The 8,485-nt window shown below is 45.6% G+C and overlaps 1 protein-coding gene across 1 annotated transcript; it reads right to left on the bottom strand.

The window, feature by feature from the left end:
* Positions 1–3,644: 3,644 nt before the first annotated feature.
* Positions 3,645–7,459, bottom strand: LOC121583230 (sulfate transporter-like). The gene is made up of 3 exons (XM_041899419.1): positions 7,256–7,459; positions 5,464–6,111; positions 3,645–5,234 (listed from the first exon to the last, which is right to left on the bottom strand). Exons 2-3 carry the CDS (start codon positions 6,055–6,057, stop codon positions 3,711–3,713), a joined length of 2,118 nt encoding a protein of 705 aa, XP_041755353.1. The 5' UTR covers positions 6,058–6,111; positions 7,256–7,459; the 3' UTR covers positions 3,645–3,710.
* Between the last annotated feature and the right edge of the window lie 1,026 nt (positions 7,460–8,485).

Below are 8,485 nucleotides of genomic sequence, written 5' to 3'. Positions count from 1 at the left end.
TCATAGGTACACGTCAACTATGACAGACAAATTGAGGAAAAAAAATCCAGAAAATCACATTGTAGGATTTTTTATGAATTTATTTGCAAATTATGGTGGAAAATAAGTATTTGGTCACCTACAAACAAGCAAGATTTCTGGCTCTCACAGACCTGTAACTTCTTCTTTAAGAGGCTCCTCTGTCCTCCACTCATTGCCTGTATTAATGGCACCTGTTTGAACGTGTTATCAGTATAAAAGACACCTGTCCACAACCTCAAACAGTCACACTCCAAACTCCACTATGGCCAAGTCCAAAGAGCTGTCAACGGACACCAGAAACAAAATTGTAGACCTGCACCAGGCTGGGAAGACTGAATCTGCAATAGGTAAGCAGCTTGGTTTGAAGAAATCAACTGTGGGAGCAATTATTAGGAAATGGAATACATACAAGACCACTGATCATCTCCCTCGATCTGGGGCTCCACGCAAGATCTCACCCCGTGGGGTCAAAATGATCACAAGAACGGTGAGCAAAAATCCCAGAACCACACGGGGGGACCTAGTGAATGACCTGCAGAGAGCTGGCACCAAAGTAACAAAGCCTACCATCAGTAACACACTACGCTGCCAGGGACTCAAATCCTGCAGTGCAGACGTGTCCCCCTGCTTAAGCCAGTACATGTCCAGGTCCGTCTGAAGTTTGCTAGAGTGCATTTGGATGATCCAGAAGAGGATTGGGAGAATGTCATATGGTCAGATTAAACCAAAATATAACTTTTTGGTAAAAACTCAACTCGTCGTGTTTGGAGGACAAAGAATGCTGAGTTGCATCCAAATAACACCATACCTACTGTGAAGCATGGGGGTGGAAACATCATGCTTTGGGGCTGTTTTTCTGCAAAGGGACCAGGACGACTGATCCGTGTAAAGGAAAGAATGAATGGGGCCATGTATCGTGAAATTTTGAGTGAAAACCTCCTTCCATCAGCAAGGGCATTGAAGATGAAATGTGGCTGGGTCTTTCAGCATGACAATGATCCCAAACACACCGCCCGGGCAACGAAGGAGTGGCTTCATAAGAAGCATTTCAAGGTCCTGGAGTGGCCTAGCCAGTCTCCAGATCTCAACCCCATAGAAAATATTTGGAGGGAGTTGAAAGTCTGTGTTGCCCAGCGACAGCCCCAAAACATCACTGCTCTAGAGGAGATCTGCATGGAGGAATGGGCCAAAATACCAGCAACAGTGTGTGAAAACCTTGTGAAGACATACAGAAAACGTTTGACCTGTGTCATTGCCAACAAAGGGTATATAACAAAGTATTGAGAAACTTTTGTTATTGACCAAATACTTATTTTCCACCATAATTTGCAAATAAATTCATTAAAAATCCTACAATGTGATTTTCTGGATTTTTTTTTCTCATTTTGTCTGTCATAGTTGACGTGTACCTATGATGAAAATTACTGGCCTCTCTTATCTTTTTAAGTGGGAGAACTTGCACAATTGGTGGCTGACTAAATACTTTTTTTCCCCACTGTATATGTTATGGGGAGTCTGTCCTAGCCAAACTCAAAATGAAACATAAAATAGATTGATTCTCCCTTGTTTAGTAATTGGATGGTCAATCATAAATCCCCTATAAAACATCCAGTGCATTAACATTATCACTGACACATGTTCATCACTGTACAAATGCTTGCTAGTCTTATTATTCAAATATAACATGGAGGGATGGGGGCATCTTTTTGTTGTGCGTGGTACATGTTTAGATCGACTGTCAGTTGAATCCCATATAGTGTTGTAAAGTGAAGAGCCTGAGCTCTGATGTAATGTATAGCATGTTACTGTACAGCCACTGCGTTCCAATTTAGGCGCTTACCAGTGACCAAATCTGTCATTTCCAACCCGTGTAGGGGATGACAGGGACTGTGAGTGTAAAGGGCTACCAGGCCCATGGGACACCGTCCATGTCACCTTTTTCATTGTTTTATATTTATATTTAAAAAAATGTTTGGGTGTGTCAATTTCGACCGAGCCACCCAACTAAAAAATGGTCCAGCCTATCTGGCATTTGCCAGAATTTCCAGTAGGCCAATCCACCCCTGACCAGAGCCATTTATTTACATATCCATTTATTTGGATATACACTGCTAAAAAAAATAAAGGGAACACTTAAACAACACAATGTAACTCCAAGTCAATCACACTTCTGTGAAATCAAACTGTCCACTTAGGAAGCAACACTGATTGACAATATATTTCACATGCTGTTGTGCAAATGGAATAGACAACAGGTGGCAATTATAGGCAATTAGCAAGACACCCCCAATAAAGGACTGGTTTTGCAGGTGGTGACCACAGACCACTTCTCAGTTCCTATGCTTCCTGGCTGATGTTTTGGTCACTTTTGAATGCTGCCGGTGCTTTCACTCTAGTGGTAGCATGAGACGGAGTCTACAACCCACACAAGTGGCTCAGGTAGTGCAGTTCATCCAGGATGGCACATCAATGCGAGCTGTGGCAAGAAGGTTTGCTGTGTCTGTCAGCGTAGTGTCCAGAGCATGGAGGCGCTACCAGGAGACAGGCCAGTACATCAGGAGACGTGGAGGAGGCCGTAGGAGGGCAACAACCCAGCAGCAGGACTGCTACCTCTGCCTTTGTGCAAGGAGGAGCAGGAGGAGCACTACCAGAGCCCTGCAAAATGACCTCCAGCAGGCCACAAATGTGCATGTGTCTGCTCAATCAGAAACAGACTCCATGAGGGTGGTATGAGGGCCCGACGTCCACAGGTGGGGGTTGTGCTTACAGCCCAACACCGTGCAGGACGTTTGGCATTTGCCAGAGAACACCAAGATTGGCAAATTCGCCACTGGCGCCCTGTGCTCTTCACAGATGAAAGCAGGTTCACACTGAGCACATGTGACAGACGTGACAGAGTCTGGAGACGCCATGGAGAACGTTCTGCTGCCTGCAACATCCTCCAGCATGACCGGTTTGGCGGTGGGTCTGTCATGGTGTGGGGTGGTATTTCTTTGGGGGGCCGCACAGCCCTCCATGTGCTCGCCAGAGGTAGCCTGACTGCCATTAGGTACCGAGATGAGATCCTCAGACCCCTTGTGAGACCATATGCTGGTGCGGTTGGCCCTGGGTTCCTCCTAATGCAAGACAATGCTAGACCTCATGTGGCTGGAGTGTGTCAGCAGTTCCTGCAAGAGGAAGGCATTGATGCTATGGACTGGCCCGCCCGTTCCCCAGACCTGAATCCAATTGAGCACATCTGGGACATCATGTCTCACTCCAACCACCAACGCCACGTTGCACCACAGACTGTCTAGGAGTTGGCGGATGCTTTAGTCCAGGTCTGGGAGGAGATCCCTCAGGAGACCATCCGCCACCTCATCAGGAGCATGCCCAGGCGTTGTAGGGAGGTCATACAGGCACGTGTAGGCCACACACACTACTGAGCCTCATTTTGACTTGTTTTACATCAAAGTTGGATCAGCCTGTATTGTGGTTTTCCACTTTAATTTTGAGGGTGACTCCAAATCCAGACCTCCATGGGTTGATACATTTTGATTTCCATTGATACTTTTTGTGTGATTTTGTTGTCAGCACATTCAACTATGTAAAGAAAAAAGTATTTAATAAGATTATTTCATTCATTCAGATCTAGGATGTGTTATTTTAGTGTTCCCTTTATTTTTTTTAGCAGTGTATATGGCTCTGGTCTATACCACTGAGTCACCAATAGATCTAGATGTTACCCTTTCATTGGCAAATTGAACTGCCGCATGTACAGTATAGAATGACAAGCTTTCCATGTCTTTGTCAGCCTTCCCAAAGAAAGAGCCTTGTCTGAGAGAATCTATGACCGTGGTGTTACAGCTTGCTAGCAGCACTGTGACACCCAACTCCTTATAGTCTTTAATGATCCCTTTAAAGGTTTGCATCCCTGTTGAGTCTACGAAGGGCATGGCAGAGCAGTCTAAGATGATAGTGTGGAAATCAAGTTCTCTGGACACCAGCCCTACATTCACCTCTCCATTAGTCTTGTCGGCTCTCCTGGCTTCCTTCGCTGCCATTTTCTCTGCTTTTTTCTCTGCTTCCCTCCTCCTGGTCATCTCCAGGAAGGGTTCCACGCCAACGGCCTTGTACAGCGACTTCAGGAAGAAGTCCTTGTTTGCATAGTACAGCGGGGCCTGGAAGCGGAAGATCTTCACTTTAGGGAGGGACATGAGGTTTTCATACTCCTCCATATCCTCGTAGTGGACAGTGTCATGGATCTGTCCTAGCAGAGAAACCTTGGGCTTCTGGGTCTGGACGATGACACAGAGGATAGAGAAAACTACCCCAACCACCAGCCCCATCTCCACACTGATCAGAGCTGAGGCACTCATAGTCACCATCCAGACGATAGCGTCCATCTTACTGACGCGCCACTTACTGGGCACGTCTCTGAACTTACGGAGAGCTCCCCTCAGGCTGACAATGATGATACAGGCCAGGACGCACTTCTGGAGGGAGTAAAAGAGGGGGGCGAAGAAGAGCAGGACCAGGAGAACGACAAAGGCACTTACAATGCTGGAGACCTGAGTCTGGCAGCCCGTGGAGTCTTTCACCATAGTCTTAGCCAGGGCAGCGCTGGTGGTGAAACAGTGGAAGAAGGAAGGGATAATGTTACAGAAACCAATGGCCATCATCTCCTGGTTGGGCCGGACGGTGTAGCCGTTCTTCTTGGCAAACATCTCCGAGAGGGAAACCGTGAAGGCAAAGCTGATCACAGCCAGTGGGATGGCATCGAAGGCCACCTGGGGCATCAGACCAAAACTGGGCACCTTAGGGGGGATGAAGCCTGTGGGGATAGCACCAGAGACACCGGAGTCGTACCGTCCGTGAAAGTCTCCAAAGTGGGACGCCAGTGTAGCGCCCGCCACCACTACCAGCTCTGTGGGCAGTGGGATCTTCAGACGATCCTTGTAGCGATCTTGGAGCTCCTTCCCCAACACCAGGACAGAGATGCAGATGATGCTGGTGATGAGGTCACAGTAGTTGGTGTTCTGGATGTTCCTGAAGATATTGATCCAGGTGACCACCACGGTGCCGTAGCCCTGGTGGCGAGGGATCTTGAGCCCCAGTAGGTACTTGGCTTGGACGGTGAGGATGGTGAGCGATGCGCCTGTGGCGAAGCCGTCCAGCATGGGAGCAGAGAGGTAGACGGATACGAAGCCCAGTCTGAACACAGCCATCAATACCTGGAAGGAGACAACCATGTTTATCAGATAGTTAATTTAATCTAATCTAAAGGTCAATATTCAGCACAGTCATCTTTGATGTGAGGTGATTTATGATGTTTAGAACATGAGTGTTTAATCAAGTCTATTAACTGATTTAACTTCATAAAAGCAATCGTTACATCTGTTCCACTCAATTTTGAAAGCAGTTTTGAGAGTGCTGAATCAATCAGAGTAGTTGAAACTGTACCTGGTAAATCCCAGCCAAAAATGTCAAGGCTGCTGCGATGCTGATGGCATAACATTCTTTCCCACACTCCATGCCGAAGGCCCCCATTTTCAGGTTGATGGCTGAGCTGTCTGAGTCTCCTGTTACATTTAAGATTCCATCTACGGTGGCTGCTTTGGTGTCATCCAGCTCGAACCCTGCCATATACACCTCTCTGTCCACCACCTGGCCCACCATGAGGCTCATCAGACTGAAGATGCCCACAGACACGTGCCTGGAGGTCCCCATGAAGAAGTAGATGATGTTGGCGAAGAAGGAGGTGTAGAGGCCATAGATAGGGTCCACTCCGGCCAGCAGGCAGTAGGCGATGGCCTGAGGGACCAGGATGATGCCTATGATGAGGCCTGACATGAGATCACCCCAGATATACTCTTTCAGCTTGTACTTGGGAAGCCAGAGCACCACAGGGAAGAACCCAGTCAAGGTGTTCTTGACCCTGGGCACAGAGCAGGACAGGCTACGGCTCAGCTTGGTCTTCAGAACGGTCATGGGCTCTTTCCGCTGCCGGACCCTCCGCTCCAGGTGGGGAACTTCTGTGACCTTGGCTTCCTCCATGGCCTCTGAAAGGGGTGGGCTGTGGGGGTGGTGGTGGGGTGCTTAGCTGTGCTCCTGGAATGAATCAGACAGAGAATCTTCACTCATCATGACACTCTTTGATCATTAGATAGTGTGTCCTCCCCGAAGGAAACAATGATTAAACACCTTCCCAATTAGCATTTGAATTCAAGGGGTGTTGCATCACTCTCGTTAAACTTAGATGGGTAGTGTAATATATAATTGAAACTGTAACAGAGGTTCAGTCAAGTAGTGATTTAGTGAAAATGGCTTCACTGTATGAAAACATTGAAAAGCAATAAACATGTCGTGATCTGTGAGAGATTAGTTAGGCTATCGTCAAAGAAACTTCCTGCTTGCTGTTAATGTGCTCCCACATCTAGTTCAATGTTACACAGCGACATTCAGCACCGTGGCAACGGAAACACTTACTCAAGGACCACAGTGAAAATATACAGGTGTCTTAGGCAACCTATCTGTCAACCCATCTCAGATTGCCCCTTAATCCAAAGACAAACGCAGACAATGTATTGACAAACCATATAAAACTCCAATATATCTTAAATGGGACCTAACCAGAAATATCAAAATATCAAAGCATGCCTCTAATGATATCAGTAGAAAGAAAAAATGCCAACATCTCTAGATTGAGATTAATGAGTGATCCAGACATTCACCATAGAGCTCATCATGTCTCATCATGTCTTCAGAAGCCCTAAACTATGCAGTAGATAACTATCCCACTGGGCACACACTGGGTGAATCAATGTTGTTTCCACGTCATTTCAATTAAATTAGGTTGAACCAACATGGAATAGACGTTGTGCCCAGTGGGATGATAACCCTTTACAGTAGCAGTAAACAGAAGATTAAGTCTTATCATTGTGTCCCATCATAACCTCATTACAGCTGTCTGATGGGCTTTGATTCCTGCTTCTTCTTCCTGTACCAAAGTCAACATCCACCCCTCATGTATTAATTGCACTAAGTGGACTCAAATAGTAATAGCAATTGTAGGTCAAAAATAATATTTTTAGACACTCCAAATTTGAACACTATTTTAACACTATTTTAACGCCCTCCTCTAGATGCCCTACGTTTACCTGTCTTAAAATGCATGAAATGGCACACATAGGTTACAAACGTAGGCTACTTGTTATTCTACCAACGTTCAGGCTGAGGCAAAACAATAACTCACCCACACTTCGTTCTGCCAACCCAAAGAGGAATGCAAATTAGGTGTAAAAGTTTTGTAGTCAGGAACATGTAACCTACAAGTACACCTGAAAATATTTATCACTATCTGTGTTCTCCCTCACAGCCAACATGTGTCACATGCTCTCTCTCTACTTTTCTCTTCTTCTGTCTCTCCTGTCTCTCTGGCAGTGTCATACATGCGCCTCTCTTGCTATCCCTGAGCAGAATGACAAAAAGGGTGTTGTCGCAAATCTATGTTGGATGAGTATAGCGATAAGGGCGACCCTTGCCCTGACACTGATCATTGCCATAGGCTGGACAGCCTGGAGGGGGGTCCACTTTATGGAAGCAAGACATCCCTTGGGCAATCTAGTTAGGTTCAGGGCAATAGGGTCACAAAAGTCAATATTTTACTGGCTGGTGTGGCTTATCTATCTGTTAATATTCAGACCTAACCTGGGATCTGGTTTTCAAACTGAAACTGAAGAAGAAGGGTCACAAACTGAAACTGAAGAAGAATGGTCACAAACTGTTCACATACAGTAGTTCCTGTTGACACAGTGACCTGGTTTGGTGATTGTCTTACAACACAGCAATAAGATAGGGGTTAATTCACTATTGACTTGACACCAGATTACTGATCCCCGCTCTCAGTTTATTATGTATTGCATAAATTAATATATCTATGATCAGGTGTCAAATATGGAAACTTTAGAACTAGATATGTTTTGCATTTCACAAAATGTCCTGTTTCCAGAGGCCTCAGTAAGGTTTGCCTTTAAGGTAAATATGTGTTCACACATTATTGTTTACTTCTGCACTGCATAGTGATCATTGATGGACTACTAGATTTTGAGTTGTGTTTCTGGTTTCTAGCTATGTCATTGACTAAGATTTAACAAATGAAGCCATGGAGCAAATTTGCTATATGAAGTCCCATTGTCCTCAATGTTATGGCACAGAAATCGATCTGTGACTGTTGCTAATAGTTCCTGTCTCGTGACCTGCAGTGATGTCATATCTGTGGACCCAATATAAAAGAATGACCTAGCTTGAAATCACATGTGAAATCCCATTATGATATGGCATGACTCCAGTGTGGGATCACAAGACGGACTATGTGTCGTTTGGTCTTTGCACTATTGTGCCATGAGAGAGAAGTTGTACAATGGCCCTTGACATTATATCCAGATGAATTAAGTCACATATTAAACAGTGAGGCCTTGTGAGA

This window comes from Coregonus clupeaformis, chromosome 15, assembly GCF_020615455.1.
Source record: "Coregonus clupeaformis isolate EN_2021a chromosome 15, ASM2061545v1, whole genome shotgun sequence".
Classification (NCBI taxonomy): domain Eukaryota; kingdom Metazoa; phylum Chordata; class Actinopteri; order Salmoniformes; family Salmonidae; genus Coregonus; species Coregonus clupeaformis.
Note: the sequence above shows the minus strand (reverse complement) of the source record. Positions and strands in the feature narration are given on the sequence as shown.